The 16,803-nt window shown below is 38.3% G+C and overlaps 1 protein-coding gene across 1 annotated transcript; it reads right to left on the reverse strand.

The window, feature by feature from the left end:
* LOC107612182 (geraniol 8-hydroxylase-like) lies at positions 13,631–15,796 on the reverse strand. The gene is made up of 2 exons (XM_016313999.2): positions 14,682–15,796; positions 13,631–14,285 (listed from the first exon to the last, which is right to left on the reverse strand). The coding sequence occupies exons 1-2, from the start codon at positions 15,714–15,716 to the stop codon at positions 13,704–13,706; spliced, it is 1,617 nt and encodes a 538-aa protein (XP_016169485.2). The 5' UTR covers positions 15,717–15,796; the 3' UTR covers positions 13,631–13,703.

The following is a 16,803-nucleotide window of genomic DNA, read 5'->3' on the forward strand; positions in this document are numbered from 1 at the left end:
TATCCGACCTATATCTCAGAAGAAAAGACATCTCGACACAGATAAAAGGGCAGCTTCCTTAGAGGAAACCCAAAAGCTCATCAACGCTAGATTCCTAAGAGAGCTCAGATACTCCACCTGGCTGGCGAATGTAGTAATGGTAAAAAAGAACAATGGTAAGTAGAGGATGTGTGTGGACTATACAGACCTTAATAAGGCCTATCCAAAGGACGCATACCCCCTCCCATGCATTGATAAACTAGTTGACAGCTCTTCTGGTTTCCAATGTTTAAGTTTTATGGATGCCTATTCTGTCTATAACCAAATACTAATGTATTCGGCTGACCAGGATAAGACTGCTTTTATTACCGACAATGGAAATTTTTGTTATAAGGTTATGCCGTTCGAACTCAAAAATGCAGGTGCAACATATCAAAGACCCATGGACAGAATTTTTTCAAACCAAATTGGCCGAAACATAGAGGTCTATGTTGATGACATGGTGGCAAAGACACGACATGCAGCAAACCACATTAAAGACCTAAAGGAAATATTTCAACAACTTCGAATATACAACATGAAACTCAATCCCGAGAAATGCGGTTTCGGAGTGCAAGGAGGGAAATTTGTTGGATTCATGCTCACCTTCCGAGGTATTGAAGCCAATCTTGAAAAATGTCAAGTGATTCTAAACATGAGAAGGCCAAAGACAGTAAAAGAAGTTCAATAATTAACTGGTCGGCTAGCAGCACTGGCCAGATTTTTACCCTGCATAGCTCACTGATCACATCACTTCTTCTAGACTCTAAGAAAACAAGAAAATTTCGAATGGACCGAGGAATTTGAAACAGCCTTTACTGTGTTCAAGACAATACTATCAGAACCGCCAATACTTCAAACATCGGAAATGGGTAAATCACTATACCTCTACCTATCTGTTACTAATCATGCTATCAACTCCGTCTTGGTAATAGAAAAGCAACAACACCCAGTATACTTCGTCAAAAAATCCCTCCAAAATGCCGAGGTCAGATATCCAAAGCTAGAAAAACTTGCCCTGGCCTTGATAATAACGGCCAGATGTTTGCGGCATTACTTCCAAAGCCACACTATCATAGTCAGAACAGAACAACCCCTCCGGCAAGTATTGACAAAACCTGAGTTGGTTGGAAGACTCATTAAATGGTCAATCAAATTATCGGAATACGACATTCAATACCAATCGCGAGGAGCCATAAAATCGCAAGTGCTGGCCGACTTCATCGCAGAACTCACAGAGGAACCCAGTTCCACAGTAAATAAGTGGACACTATACGTCGATGGAGCTTCAAACAATAAAGGATCTGGAGCAGGAATCTTGCTTGAGAATGAACAACGGACAACTTTCAAACAATCTCTACAATTCACTTTCCATACAAGCAACAACCAAGCGGAATATGAAGCACTCATAGCTGGACTAAGGCTATCCCACACAGTGGGCGTAAAACAACTAAGTGTCAAATGTGATTCCCTACTTGTGGTGCAATAGGTAACATGTAACTTTCAGGTAAAAGACCCACTATTAGAAAAATATAATACCATTGTCAATATCCTTATTAACGGTTTTTAGAAATTTGATATTTCCCATATACCTCGGGAACAAAATGATAGAGCAGACATCCTTTCAAAATTAGCAACAACAAGAAGTCAAACTAAAACATCTATATTATCTCAACTGACGCTTGATGAACGTAGTGTTATGCTAATGGCAATTTCAAGTATTTCATAGGAAGAATACTGGTGAAAACCTTTCATACACTATCTACAAACAGGTCATATACTCGACGACGTTCAAAATGAAAGGAAATTTAAAAGAAGAGCCAGTTATAGAAGCGAGGATTCACAAGACCTCTTCTAAAATGTCTAAACACGATAAATGCTAAGTTGGCAACGGACAAAGTCCATGAAGGTGTCTGTGGAACGCATATAGGAGGCCGGAGTTTAGCCTCCAAAATACTCCGAGCAGGCTACTACTGGCCAACACTACAACAAGATTGCATGTCTAAAGTTTAACATAGCAACCACTGCCAATGCCATGCACCAGTCATTCACAACCAAGCCGAACAGTTGCATTCGTCCGAGGTAAGCTGGCCCTTCAACAAGTAGGGGCTAGACATCCTCGGATCTTTTCCACTAGCACCAGGGCAGGTTAAATTTTTAATTGTTGCCATTGATTATTTTACAAAATGGATAGAGGCAATACTACTAGCAAAAATAACTTCCGAAAAAATGATATCTTTCGTATGGAGAAATATACTCTGCAGATTTGGTATCCCTCAATCCATTATAACTGATAATGGTAGACAGTTTATAGATAAAAAATTTACAACTTTCATACATAATTTCAAAATAGTTCAACAGTTTTCATCTGTAGAACATCCATAGACTAACGGCCTAGCTGAGGCTACCAATAAGATTATATTACAGGGGCTCAGGAAGAAACTTGAAGACTCCAAAGGAGAATGGGCGGAGCTCATCCCAGAGGTACTATGGAGTTATAACACAACAGAGCAATTATCAACGAAAGAAACCCCTTTCAGGCTGGTATTTGATGTGATGCCATGCTACCTATTGAAATCTCCCTACAATCTCCTAGGACTGAAAGCACCAATGAAGGCGCCAAAATTGAAACAGGAGGATTGACCTTGATCTCGTCGAAGAAAATCGAAACAAGTCAACACTTCAACAACTCACAGCAAAACGAGCTATAGTTCGGAATACAACAAGAAACTCAAAACAAGGACATTCTTAGAGGACGACCTCGTCCTCAGGAAAATAGAAGACGTACAGAAACCACCAGGACATGGAAAATTAAGCACCAACTAGAGAGGCCCATTCCAGATCTGCAAGGTCATTAGCAAAGGAGCATACAAAATACAAACACTTGATGGTACAATACTACCAAATAATTGGAAAATTTATTCTCTAAAGCTGTATTACAGTTAGTCTACAAGTCGGGTACGGTGATGCACTCTTTTTCCTACTACCAGATTTTTTTCCTATGTTGGGTTTTGCTGAAGAGGTTTTAATGAGACACACCACCCCGCACCTTTACAATTACTAAATTCATAATACAATAACTATCAGTTACTTCGTGCATCTGCTCTCTATCCTACTCGGCCGAGTACTTTAAACAAAATATTACTAAGTAAAGCGATGAGTATTCAAAAATATTTTCAAATCCAAAATTCACATAACCTACCAAGCATGCATCAACATGCAACCAAATATATCAAAACAATTTTTGGCTATAAGCCAGAAAGTAAATAGTACCAATCTATTACAGCAACTAATCAACTATCTGGATTCTCACCCTCATCCTTCCCATCATTATCCTCATCCTCCACCAACTCATCCCCTACAACGACCTTGCACAAATCTATTGCCGACAAATCTGCATCAGGAGTTAGAAGCTTTGCCTACTCCACAGCCCTATCGAACCCGGCAGCAAACATGTAAAGACCATGGTTTTCTTTAGCATTTTCAAGCTGTTTTTTCTCAGCACAAAGTCCCGCCAATCTCGCCTCTAAGGCAGCCTTATCCTCTTTAAACTTCTTTCCAGCATTTCTAGCAGCAATCAATTTCTCCTGTAACGAATCCACCAAGTTAAGAGCAGAGCGAAGCTTGTTACTCTTATCCAGGTTCTCCTGCATTACTGGTTAATAGAAGCCCTATCAAACCCATCCCAAGCATGCTATAACTCTTGAGTTCGGCCGATAGACATTAGTCGAGCTCCCATCACCTGGAATGGCAGACGATAACATAGTCAAACCAGCAAATATAAAAAATAAAGGAAACAAATCCGAAACCCATACCTGAAGGTGTTGACAAATGCAAATATCACCAGTATCTTAAACGAGCTTAACATCCACGGGATTTTGACAGTATCCATCAGCTACCATAAACACCGGAAAATGTTCACTCCATAAGGAAGTCAAATCTCCATCCCCTTTATAACCATGAAGGCCTCTCTGGTTCTCAGTAAACCTTTTTACTTGTTCTAGGTCAACATCTCTCCCATCCAACTTTTCCTCAGCAATGTTAAGTGGTTTGTCCTTTTTCCCATCACCCCTCTTTCGTTTAAAGCTAATTTTCTCCGCCGAAGAGGGCTGGTCAACCTCGGCACCCTTCTCCACCACGGCATGACTGCTCAACCCCTGTCTCTCAACATTTTTTGTTCGAAAGTAAGTCTGCAAGCTACCCGAAGTCACCTTTGGAGCCTTTTCAACTACAATAAAAACATCATCAAGTCAAAACAGACGACAAACAAAAAACAACAAATATATGCAATAATTACCTATATATCTTGCCAATGCATCCTTATATGCTTCCAAATCAAGGATTTCCATGACAGACAACAAGTCAGACGAAGATATATGATTAACCAGAAACTCCACAACCATCTCATTCTCATATTCCATTCTTTCCATATCCAATATCTGCCTAGGTCTTGGAATCCAAAACAAAGAAAATTTCTCTAACAGACATTCATCAACGTACCATGGGAATTCATTCTCAGCAACACCAACCTTCAAGAACATAGATTTAAATCCACTGTAAGAAGTCTTATATAAGCTGAAAATGGCACGACTAGGAGCATTGTCTAAATTTAACTAACAACCTCTTTTCACCCCTTTACACTGGAACAAAGCAAAGAAAACCTCTAACGATGGTTCCAATTCTAAATACTCCTTCAAAATCTCAAAATCCCTAACAAAAGTCCAAGAATTGGGATGTAGTTGTGACGGTGCACATTTCAACTGCATAAGTATCCCACACTCGAACTTGGAAAAAGGAAACCTAACCCCCAACTCCACGAACACACAGCTATACATGAAAAAGTACTCAAAACCCTCACTGCGATGATAGATATGATCAGTACTACTACAAGACAGAAACCTAAGGTTAACCTCACCACCTTCCCTAACCCAAGAAGACGCTAAACCTAACTGGGATACACTCTGGTCATCATAAAAAATAGACCCCCACTTTTTTACCGAATCAGACACCCATAAAAAAGGGTCATTTGGGTCCCAAACAAATACCTCTTCCACATTTATCTTTGTCGTCAACTGCTTTCTTTTTACCCCCAACCACTAGCCTTTTCGCCAACATGACCTTTTTTCCTTTCTCCATAACCGAAAAGTACAATGAAAGCAACAAGATGAGAGAAAATTTACTAACCTTTCCTGCTCATCCTGAGGAAACACGCGAAAGAAGTAAAACAGAAACGGATAATCAAGGGTCCAACAATCCACCCATCAGCCCACTTTGCATGCCTTCAGGAAGCAGGATTAAACACAAAAGCTTCCCTAACCATTGATCCAAAAAGTTACTTCATAGATCAACGGACGATAATTTATAACCGTTCCCTTTCCCAAGGTAGCATTACCGCCAAAATACCAACCTTACCCTATTTTTCAAATTTTTCCATATACAAGTCGACCTTGGGGGCTGCCACAATATCCGATTCTGACCTATACAAAAGCTCGACCTGTGATAGCTCGTTTTTGCAAATAGGTCAAGTTTGGGGGCTATGATCTGTTACCTAAATATCGGCCCACCACAACAAACACGGAATCGGATCCCACCGAAGAGGATAAAATTTCCCAAAAATCTCTCTAACCAAAACCACTAAAAGTCCCACAAATCGGAGCACCATCAGGAGACTCCGTAAAACCAGTAACAAATGATACGAATAACTGCCATGTACAAATTCAATATATACTGTTGACTAGCAAAGTTCAAGGTACACAATTATTCCATCTCTACTCTGAATACTGTCACACTCTTACTTACTTGAGCATTGGAGTCCCTTTGCAGGTGCCTAACGCCGTCTCTCCTACAAGAAGGCGACGTTCCATCCTCTTGTCTAAGGAAAGCTGGTTCGAGTTTCAATAGAACGAATAATACTTCGGAGAGATTTATTCACACAGGTGTTAGAGAATCATTAGAATCAATTTAGATCAATTAGTATCGTCTATATTTATATAGTATATCTGTATATTAAAGTAGGATTCTATGCCTTTATTACTCTGATTCATTTAGCACCTATAAATACCCCTTGTATATTGTACCTTTCATCACACTCAATAATACACTTTTTAGATTACTCTCTCAGTCTCTTGTTTCTAGCATGGTATCAAGAGCCTAAAGTTTTTTTTCAACGAAATTCTGTTCATAGCCTCCTGGTTTTTCTCTTCCAACAGTGCCTCTTTGCTCTCGTTTTTCGATCTATTTTCGATGCTTTGGTTCGTCACCTCCGGCATCATCGTGTTCTTCGTTTCGTCAGCTTTCCAACGCCACCGAGATCGTCGCCAGAAGCCCCCGGACGCGCCCTCACGCGCTGCCAGAACTTTGCTGTCCACCTCCATTGTTTCATTCCAGAAGCTTCAGCAGCCGTTGATCTTGGTGCCGATCACACGCTCCTGGTGCTGCCATGTGTCGCAACGAAGCCATCCTTGGTATCCACCGACCCGCGCACGACCCGACCCGACCCGCAGTTGACCCGCGCTCCACCTCACCGCCAGCATGTCTCTCTCGCTCCTCTCAGGTGCTGCCACGTGTCATCGTCTCGCTGACGTGGCGGACAAGTGGGACCCTCCCAAAGGTTTTTTTGGTGAGCTCTTTCTGATTCTGCACTCCGATTTCTCATTTTCCGCTCTGAAATTGCTATTTTCTCTCCTCTCTTTGATCTTTGTGACTACTATCATGGACAAGCCAGATGTTTTTGCTGCCACCGACAGAACGGGTAAATTCTGTCGAAACTGTAACTGTTCTGGGCACCTCTTCCCTGACTTTCCTTCTGTTGAATGTCACACATGCCATCAGAAAGGTCATATTAGCTACCATTGATCACAACTGTTCTGCCGTTACTGTAAGCTCTCGGGACATTTAATTACTGCCTATCCTACTCGCCCACCACGTCCTGATCCACTCAACTCGTCTCCTGTCTCTCTATCTGATATTACATCTCTTCTTCAGCGTCTTATCTCTGTTTCTGGTAATACTCCTGCTGCTATTTTCACCCCTCCAGGTAATTCTAAATGTACTTTGACTCGGGTTACTTTAATCACATGTCTCCGTTGTGTAATATTTTCTCGTCCATGTCTACCACTACAAATGGACCTTCTATCAATACTGCAAATGGCTCCCTCTTGCATGCAACACACAAGGGTTCTATATCCCAGTCAACTCTTAATCTTCCTGATACTTATTATATTCCCAAATTAAACTTCAATCTTATTTCTGTTGGTCAACTTATTGATCTAGGTTTTGAAGTCACTTTTTCCGTTTCTGGTTGTCGTGTACAGGATCCTCGGACGGGACAAATCATCGGGACTGGATGTAAGGTCGGAAGGTTGTTTGAACTCAAGAATCTTCATATTCCTCCTGTACTAAATCTCTGTGCTGCTTCTTCTCCCTTTACCCTCCACTTATGGCATCAACGTCTTGCCCACACCTCCTTAGGAAAACTGCGTCCTCTTGTGTCTCAAGGTATTTTAGGTCAGGTTCCACATGAATCTTTTGATTTCATTTCTTGCCAAACTGTCAAACAACCTGCTTTATCTTTTCACAATAATTCATCTCTTGCTTGCTCTCCTTTTGATCTCATTCACTCTGATGTTTGGGGCCCTGCTCCCACTGCCTCTATGGGCGGAGCTCAATACTTTGTCATTTTCATTAATGATTATTCTCGTTTTACTTGGGTTTATTTGATGACTAATCGCCATGAGTTACCTCAGATCTATATCAACTTTGCTACTATGATTAAAACTCAGTTTTCCAAGGTCATTAAGGTTTTCCGACGTGATAATACCATGGAATACTGTGATTCCAAACTCTTAGCCTTTCTTGCAGAACATGGTACTTTGTCTGAGTTTTCTTGTCCTGGTACGTCTCAACAAAATGGTAGAGCTGAACGCAAACACCGTCACATTCTTGACTCTGTCCGTGCAATGCTCATTTCTTCTTCGTGTCCTGAGCGTACTTGGGGTGAAGCTGTTCTTACTGCTGTTCATGTTATCAATAGACTCCCTTCTTTTGTTCTTGGTAATGTTACTCCCTTTGAGTGTCTTTATCATACCTCCCCAGATTATAGTTCTCTTCGAGTTTTCAGTTGTGTATGTTTTGTTCTTCTTCAGCCTCATAAACATAGTAAACTTGAACCTCGGGCTCGTATGTGTTGTTTCCTTGGTTATGGCACTGAACACAAGGGTTATCGTTGTTGGGATCCTCTCTCTAAACGTATTCATATATCTCGTCATGTTGTCTTCTGGGAGTACCGCATGTTTTCTCGGTTCTCATCCTTTGAGTCCATTCCTACTACTCAGTCACCTTTGTTTACTAACCCCAATGTTGATCTTTTTTCTAGTGATGATTCTACAGATTCTATCTGGAGTGACCCTCCACAGCCTCCTATTCTTCTGCCTTCTCCATCTCCTGATGATTCCAGACCGGACGATGATCCTGCTCCTACCGTTGTGCCTCCTCCTCCCGCTCATTTTTCTAGGGTAAGGAATCCACCTCCCCATCTTCTTGATTACCATTGCTTTTCTACTATCCTTCATCAACATGAACCTAAGTCATTCAGAGAAGCCTCCTCAAACCCAAATTGGCAACAAGCAATGTAGGAAGAAATACAGGCACTTGAAAAAGCACACACTTGGGATTTGGTTGATCCTCCTTCTGATCAGGAAGTTGTGGGCAGTAGATGGGTATACAAGATCAAGACTCGCTTTGATGGCTCTATTGACCGTTATAAGGCCCGCTTGGTTACTTAAGGTTGTACGCAAGAGTATGGTATTGATTATGAAGAGACTTTTGCTCCTGTCGCTCGTCTAACGTCTGTTAGAGCTCTTCTTGCCATTGCCGCGGTTAAAAAATGGTCTCCCAGTCAGATGGATGTGAAAAATGCATTTCTTAATAGGAATTTGAAAAAGAAAGTCTATATGAAACCACCTCCGGGATATCCTTGTCCTTCTAATAAGGTTTATCTCCTTCGCAAGGTAGTTTATGGACTTAAGCAAGCTCTTTGTGAATGGTTTGACAAGTTCAACACTACCATATGCAGTCTTGGTTTTACTTCTAGCCCTCATGAGAATGCCCTCTTCATTCGTAAAAGCGAACGTGGAGTTTTTCTTCTATTTTTGTATGTTGATGACATGATCATTACTAGGGATGATGTTGATGGTATCTCTGATCTCAAGGCCTCACTTCACCGTACCTTTGAGATGAAAGATCATGGTTCTCTCAGCTATTTTCTTGGTCTCGAGGTCATTGGTGCACGAAATTGCGATCTCAACGGCGCCAAAAATAATGGTACGCACGTTCATAATCTCAATTCCTCTTCACAACTTCGCACAACTAACCAGCAAGTGCACTGGGTCGTCCAAGTAATAAACCTTACGTGAGTAAGGGTCGATCCCACAGAGATTGTCGGCTTAAAGCAAGCTATGGTCATCCTTGTAAATCTCAGTCAGGCAGATTCAAATGGTTATGTGGTTTTGATAATTAAAATATAAATAAAATATAAAATAGGATAGAGATACTTATGCAATTCATTGGTGAGAATTTTAGATAAGCGTATAGAGATGCTTTTGTTCCTTCTGAACCTCTGCTTTCCTATTGCCTTCATCCAATCATTCATATTCCTTTCCATGGCAAGCTGTATGTTCGGCATCACCGTTGTCAATGGCTACTTCCTGTCCTCTCAGTGAAAATAGTCCAAATCCGCTGTCACTGCACGACTAATCATCTGTTGGTTCTCACTCATATCGGAATAGGATCCAGTGATCCTTTTGTGTCTGTCATTACGCCTAACACTCGCGAGTTTGAAGCTCGTCATAGCCATCCATTTCTAGATCCTACTCGGAATACCACAGACAAGGTTTAGACTTTCCAGATCTCAGGAATGGCCGCCAATAATTCTAGCTTATACCACGAAGACTCCGATCTTTCGGAATGGAGGCTAAGAGATAACGCTCAATCCAAGGTAGAAGGAAAGTGGTTGTCAGGCACACGTTCATAGGTTGAGAATAATGACGAGTGTCACGGATCATCACATTCATCATGTTGAAGTGCAAGCGAATATCTTAGAATAGGGATAAGCTTGAATTGAATAAGAAAACAATAGTACTTTGTATTAATACTCGAGGAACAGCAGAGCTCTACACCTTAATCTATGGTGTGTATACTACAAGAAAAAGGCGTATTTGTAACAAAAAATATTGTTACAAAACGTCAATATTTTGACACAAAAGTTTTTTGTAACAAAAAAAGGGTCCATTGCAGTAAGTCCCGTTACAAAAAGTTTTTGTAACGAAAAATGGAACTGTTACAATTCAATACCATATTTTGTAACAATTTTTTCTGATACAAAAAACCAGAAGCCGTTACAAAACTGGTAACAAATTTTGATCTTGAAGGTATTTTTCGTGACAGTAAATTTTTTTCCTATCAAAAAAATTTGTTACAAAATGTAACATGATTTGGTAACATTTTTTTTTCTTCAGTTACGAAAGCGAATAAGTTATTTTGTAACAACTTTATTTTTATTACAAATTACGTGCATAATTTAGTAAATTAGTTTTTAAATTAACTAATATAATAACGCTTTTAATAAGCTAGTTTACATCTATTTAATATGCAAAAACATACATAAGTCAAACAAGATCCTTCTAGCTAAAATTGTCTTGAAACAAAATAACATTAGCTAGTGAGTACATGGATTAGTTCAACCAAAACATAAAAGTTCTAACATAGATTAGTGTCTCTATGCATCAAAACATTCTTGAGCCCTCAAGGTTGCATATGGTCACCCTTTCAGCACTCCTGTAAATAAGAAAAACCGAAACCAAAAAGTTAGAAACAAGATATAACACTATCTATAATTTTTCCACTAAGTTTTATCCAAACTGTTTATAAAAAATTCGGCAGAACCTCCCCTAAAAATTGGATATTTCCACCGTTCACGGTTCCAACAAACACAACCAATATGCAACTTATGTCTCAGCCATACCCAACCAAATTTATCAAAGCAATCAATAGGACATTTGTCATTTTTCAACCATGACACAAGTAAAATGTGATAAAGAGATCCATATACAAATTAAAGTATACTAATATAAAATGGGAATCATCTACAAAAATATATTAAAAACATAAGCAACTTTAGGAGTACCTTTAGGGTCTAGTTTGTTTCATTGTCAAAGCGCACTATGAGAGAGTTGACAATCAGCAACTATTAATAAAAAAAAATAAAAAAAAAAGGGTTTTTTGTAACAATTTTTAATTTGATACAAAATTTTTGTTACAAATGTTCCATTTTCTTGTAGTGGTAGAAACTCCACCGTTGAAAATACAGAAGTGATGAAGGTCCAGGCATGGCCGAATGGCCAGCCCCTAAATGTCTAAGATCAAAAGTGATACAAAGATCGGTCAAAAGACATGAAATAAATCACTAAAAGTAGTTTTTATACTAAACTAGTAGCTAGGGTTACAGAAAATGAGTAATTGGTGAAGAAATCCGATCCATTTCCGGGCCCACTTGGTGTGTGCTTGGGCTGAGCATTGAAGCTTTCATGTGTAGAGACTTCTTTTGGAGTTAAACGCCAGGTTGTAGCCTGTTTTTGGCGTTTAACTCTGGTTTGCAACCTGTTTCTGGCGTTTAACTCCAGAATAGAGCAGGAAGTTAGCGTTTAAACGCAAGTTTGCGTCATCAAAACTCGAAAAAAGTATGAACTATTATATATTGCTGGAAAGCCCTGGATGTCTACTTTCCAACGCAATTGAGAGTGCGCCAATTGAATTTCTGTAGCTCCAGAAAATTCACTTTGAGTGCAGGGAGGTCAGAATCCAACAGCATCTGCAGTCCTTCTTCAGCCTCTGAATCAGATTTTTGCTCAAGTCCCTCAATTTCAGCCAGAAAATATCTGAAATCACAGAAAAATACACAAATTCATAGTAAAGTTCAGAAATGTGATTTTTATTTAAAAACTAATAAAAATATACTAAAAACTAACTAAATCATACTAAAAACTACTTAAAAACAATGCCAAAAAGCGTATAAATTATCCGCTCATCAGTCATCTCCACCGATGATGGCATCTATCTCTCTTAGGCTAAGTATGCTTCAGATCTTCTTGCTTGCACTGAGATTACAGATAGTCACACTGAGTGTACTCCTCTTGAGCCTAATGTTCGATTTACCCCTATGGATGGCACTATTTTGGATAATCCGACTCTCTATCGACAGTTAGTTGGCGGTCTCGTCTATTTGACTGTCACCCGACCAGACATTGCCTATCCGGTTCATGTACTTAGCCAGTTCTTGTCAGCTCCTCGTACTACTCACTATGTGGTAGTTCTTCACATTCTTCGCTATATCAAAGGCACTCTATTTCATGGCCTTTATTTTTCTGCCCATTCCTCTTTGTCTCTTCAGGCTTACTCCGATGCTGATTGGGCTGGTGATCTCACTAATCATCGTTCTACTACTGGTTACTGTTTGTTTTTTGGCGACGCTCTCATTTCTTAGCGTGCTAAGAAGCAAACGTTCACTGCTCGCTCAAGCACAGAAGCTGAGTACCGTGCCCTCGCTGACGCCACTGTTGAAGTTATCTCGGTTTGTTGGTTTCTCGAAGATCTGAGTGCTCCTCAGTCGTTCCCTACTGATATTTTTTGTGATAACCGCAGTGCTATTCAGATCGCCCATAATGATGTGTTTCATGAACGCACCAAACACATTGAGATTGATTGTCACTTTGTTCGGCAACGTATCCTTATTGATGTTGTTCGTCTCATTGTTGTTGGAACACTAGATCAGACTGCTGATATCTTCACGAAAGCTCATCACCCGACTCGTTTCCGGACTTTGTTATCCAAACTCAAGTTGGTATCCTTAGCTCCCACTTGAGTTTGAGGGGATGTTAGAAAATCATTAGAATCAATTTAGATCAATTAGTATCGTCTATATTTATATAGTATATCTATATATTAATTGTAGGATTCTATACCTTTATTGTTCTGATTCATTTAGCACCTATAAATATTCCTTATATATTGTACATTTTATCACACTCAATAATACACTTTTCAAATTACTCTCTCAATCTCTTGTTTCTAACAACACACCGTATTACCATTTTTTAAATAGAAAATATAATTATGACATCACTTAAAAAAGTATCTCCTTAGATATTATAAAGATGCTCACTTCCAAGACACCTGAAGCAACCCCTTGTACTCTCCCCCGTTATCCCTTCCATCGGCTAAGCCAATGTCCTCACCGTGTTTCACCTTTGCACTCTCGCTTGCCGCTGCTGCTCTCTCCTCCACTTATTCTCTCTCTTTTTACCTAAAATATTAATTGTTTATTAGGAAAAAAAGGTAATTGTCTTGCAGACCTTAAAAAAAAATACAAGTAGGTTAACTAATAAGAAATGAAAAGTAAGTATATTTTATTGTGTTTTCAATCTCTATTATATATAATACAAGGCTGCAAATTTAACACACTCTTTGGGAGCTAACAGGAATTACAATTGAAATGGAACTAATGACTAGACGAAAAAAAAACAATAATAATGAAAATACATTCATCACCTTTTCTAACAAATCAGATCTTCGGAATTTGGTCACCGAAAAAAAACTCTGGAATTTTGAAGAACAACAAAAACAGACAACAATTAATTATTCAGTGCAACTGGAATAGCTCGGAGGGGTTGATCCATGTCCATATCCTCATGCTTGATATTATTTTCAAGTTTCCAATCAAAAGAATTGACCAATGATCCCAACATCACATGCATCATTCTAATAGCAAGTGGTGAACCGGGACAAATTCTTCTCCCACTACCGAATGGTGTGAGCTGAAAATCTCTTCCTTTAACATCAATATTAGACCCCAAAAACCTCTCGGGCAAAAACAAATTTGCATCTTCCCATATATTAGGGTTTCTACCAATAGCCCATGCATTTATTAGAACTCTTGCACCCTTTGGGATTGTGTAACCTGAGATTTCAACATCAACTTTTGCTTTTCTTGGGAGCAAAAGTGGAGCTGGTGGATGCAATCTTAGTGTCTCTTTTATTATGGCTTGTAAGTATGGCAGTTTAGCAACATCGGATTCCTCGATGGGGTTACCTTTTCCAATGATTTGTTCTAATTCTTGTTTGGCTTTTGACATGACCTTTGGGTTATGAAGTAATTCAGTCATTGCTCTTTCTAATCCATATGCAGTGGTGTCTGTTCCCGCAACAAGTAGATCCTATAAAACAAGTTGTGTTTATTTTAGTGAGAAATTCTATAAACAATAGGCCTTATACGTTATTTTACGGTATGAAGGTGATGAGTTACCAAATACAATACCGAAAAAAGATAAACGGTGCATTTTATCATATTATTCTATATGAAAAATATAAAAAACTAATTTTTTTAAGTAGTTAACATTAATATATATTTTTTATCAAAATTTTTTTTTATTTTTAGTTTCAGAGGATTTAGGATTTGTGGATAGAATTTAAATTTTAAAGTATATAATTTAATATTTAAAATTTATGATTTGAAATTTAAAATTTAACAAAAAAGTTGATATTCACCGAAAATATTAACTATCTAGAGCAATAAAAAAAAAAAGAAAAGAAAAAAGAGAGAGGAAGCTCACAAGTAAAAAATGTTTGATTTTTTCTCTATCCATCTTCTCACTATCCTGATGAGAAATATCAAGAAGCGTGTCCAGCATGTCATTGTTTGTGACATAATTATCCCCCTCTTCTCTTAGCTTCAACCGTTTATCAATCAACTTGTCTAGTCTATGAAAAAACATTGTAATGTAATTAGCAGTGTTCCTTTGAAGTCCTTGTGGATCAAACACCTTCAACACCGGAAAAACATCAACCACATTTGCTGTTCCTGATAATTTCAAGAGAGTAGAAACAATATCTTTGTACTCATCTTTATCATTCTCCACAGATTCAACAAAATCCTCAGACACAAAAGTATAGGACAAAAAATTTATACATGCCCTAAAAGCTGCTCTCCCAACATCAACAGCTTCTCCGGCTCGGCCGTAATTTTGCATATCGTTAAGAAGATCTAGAAGCTTCTTGCGCCTAAGGCCTTGACTCGTGTCGAGGACCTTGGTGGAGAACAATTGTTCATTGCATATTTTTCTTAGATCTTTCCAAAGTGGACAAACCGGTAAGAAGGGCAAGCTATAGTTGTGGTGATCGAGAGCGGTTACAATAGTTGGAACTGTTCGATCTGAGAACAACAGATCATTGGTTTGTAGCACTTCTTTGGCAATGTTTGGGGAAGATATGATTATTGTAGTTGATGATTGAACAAGCTTTAGAAGCATTATGTCTGGGGCATGAAGCTTAGCAAGCTTGGCTAGTGTTTGTTGTGGCTTATTGCAAAACTCAACAAGGTTTTGCATCATGGTAAGAAAGGAAGGTCCCGGTGGAAGGTTCTTGAAGTTTTGTTTTGTGGTGTTTGCATGAAGTGATAATGTGCGAAGAAATTTGGTGACAATAATGACAATAATGCACGTAAAGAAAAGGGCAGTGATTATTAGTGACATGGGCAAGTGAGAATATTGCTTTGGAAATAATAAGAGGATGTGACCTTTTGACTCCTCAATTGCGATATTTTGCTCAAAAAGTGAAGAAATAAATAATGTTGATGAATTTGAATTCATTGTTGAAGGCCAATGTGGTGAGAATGTTTTATTTGCCTTTGAGTTCGAAAGAGAGTAGTTTTGTTGAGAAGTGAGATGAGGGTGTGATTTCGGTGGTGAGATTATGAATTATTTAGGGGGTATATATAGTGTCTTGTGCCTCGATTAGAGTTAAGAACAGATGGATTATTTATTTATTTATTACTATTCTACATGAGGTGGTGGTGGAGCCAAGTTTGGTGGGAGTGCATGCATGGAACGTTCCCAGATATACAGAATATGTATTGACTGAAATATATGTATTATAATAAAAAGTCTTTTCTGTGGCAATTAATTAATTAACGAGGAGTGCTAGAGACCACTAACTTTTGTGGTTTGTAACCATCAAATAGTTATCAATGTTGATTTTAATGGTGTGAGATTGGTGTGAGATTTCATCCAATGGCTCATTTTTCTTTGCTGGTTATATGCTGGCCCTTAGAGTTTTTCTTGAAAAGTGCTAAGAGACCAGCAACTTTTGTGATTTGTAGTCATCAAATAGACATTAATGATATTTTTAATTGTGTGAAATTTTATCCAATAATATAAAATTATTCATTTTTCTTTTGCTGATTACATACTCGTCAAAATTTAATAAAGTTACTGACCTAGACTTTTTTTTTATTGCCTACGAGCTAGCTCCGCCAAATGAGTATAAGAACTTTTAGCTAATTTTTTTCGAAAGCATCTAGTTTAGTTATCAATAAGCCACCACTCAAATAAAGATTCCAAAAATAACCTTTTTTAAAGATGCCTACGTGGAAAAACCTAAACCATACATTTTAAAGCCATACTTTTCACTACAAAACACTTAAAACCATAACTTTTTATAAGAAAAGCGTTACCTAATGGAAAAAAAGTAAATTAGAAGATTTAAGAGAAGAAATAATTAAATTATCAAAATTAATAGATCAAAAACTAATGATTTTAACTAATATTAATTGTAATGACACCGAATTTTTAAAATCAATAAAAAATGACTTTTCTCAAAATCTTTATTTTACTATAAGTTTTATTGAAGGACTTCAAAAACCTGAAAAAACTTATTTTTTACATGGAATTTCTAAAA

Source organism: Arachis ipaensis, chromosome B08, assembly GCF_000816755.2.
Source record: "Arachis ipaensis cultivar K30076 chromosome B08, Araip1.1, whole genome shotgun sequence".
In the NCBI taxonomy this organism is placed as follows: Eukaryota; Viridiplantae; Streptophyta; class Magnoliopsida; order Fabales; family Fabaceae; genus Arachis; species Arachis ipaensis.

Bases quoted from the DNA above. Each gene is read 5' to 3' on its own strand.
- LOC107612182 (XM_016313999.2), bottom strand. From the start codon at position 15,716: ATGAATTCAAATTCATCAACATTATTTATTTCTTCACTTTTTGAGCAA. The intron at 14,286-14,681 runs GTGAGCTTCCTC...CTTGTTTTATAG, and splicing joins AAATCAAACATTTTTTACTT to GATCTACTTGTTGCGGGAAC.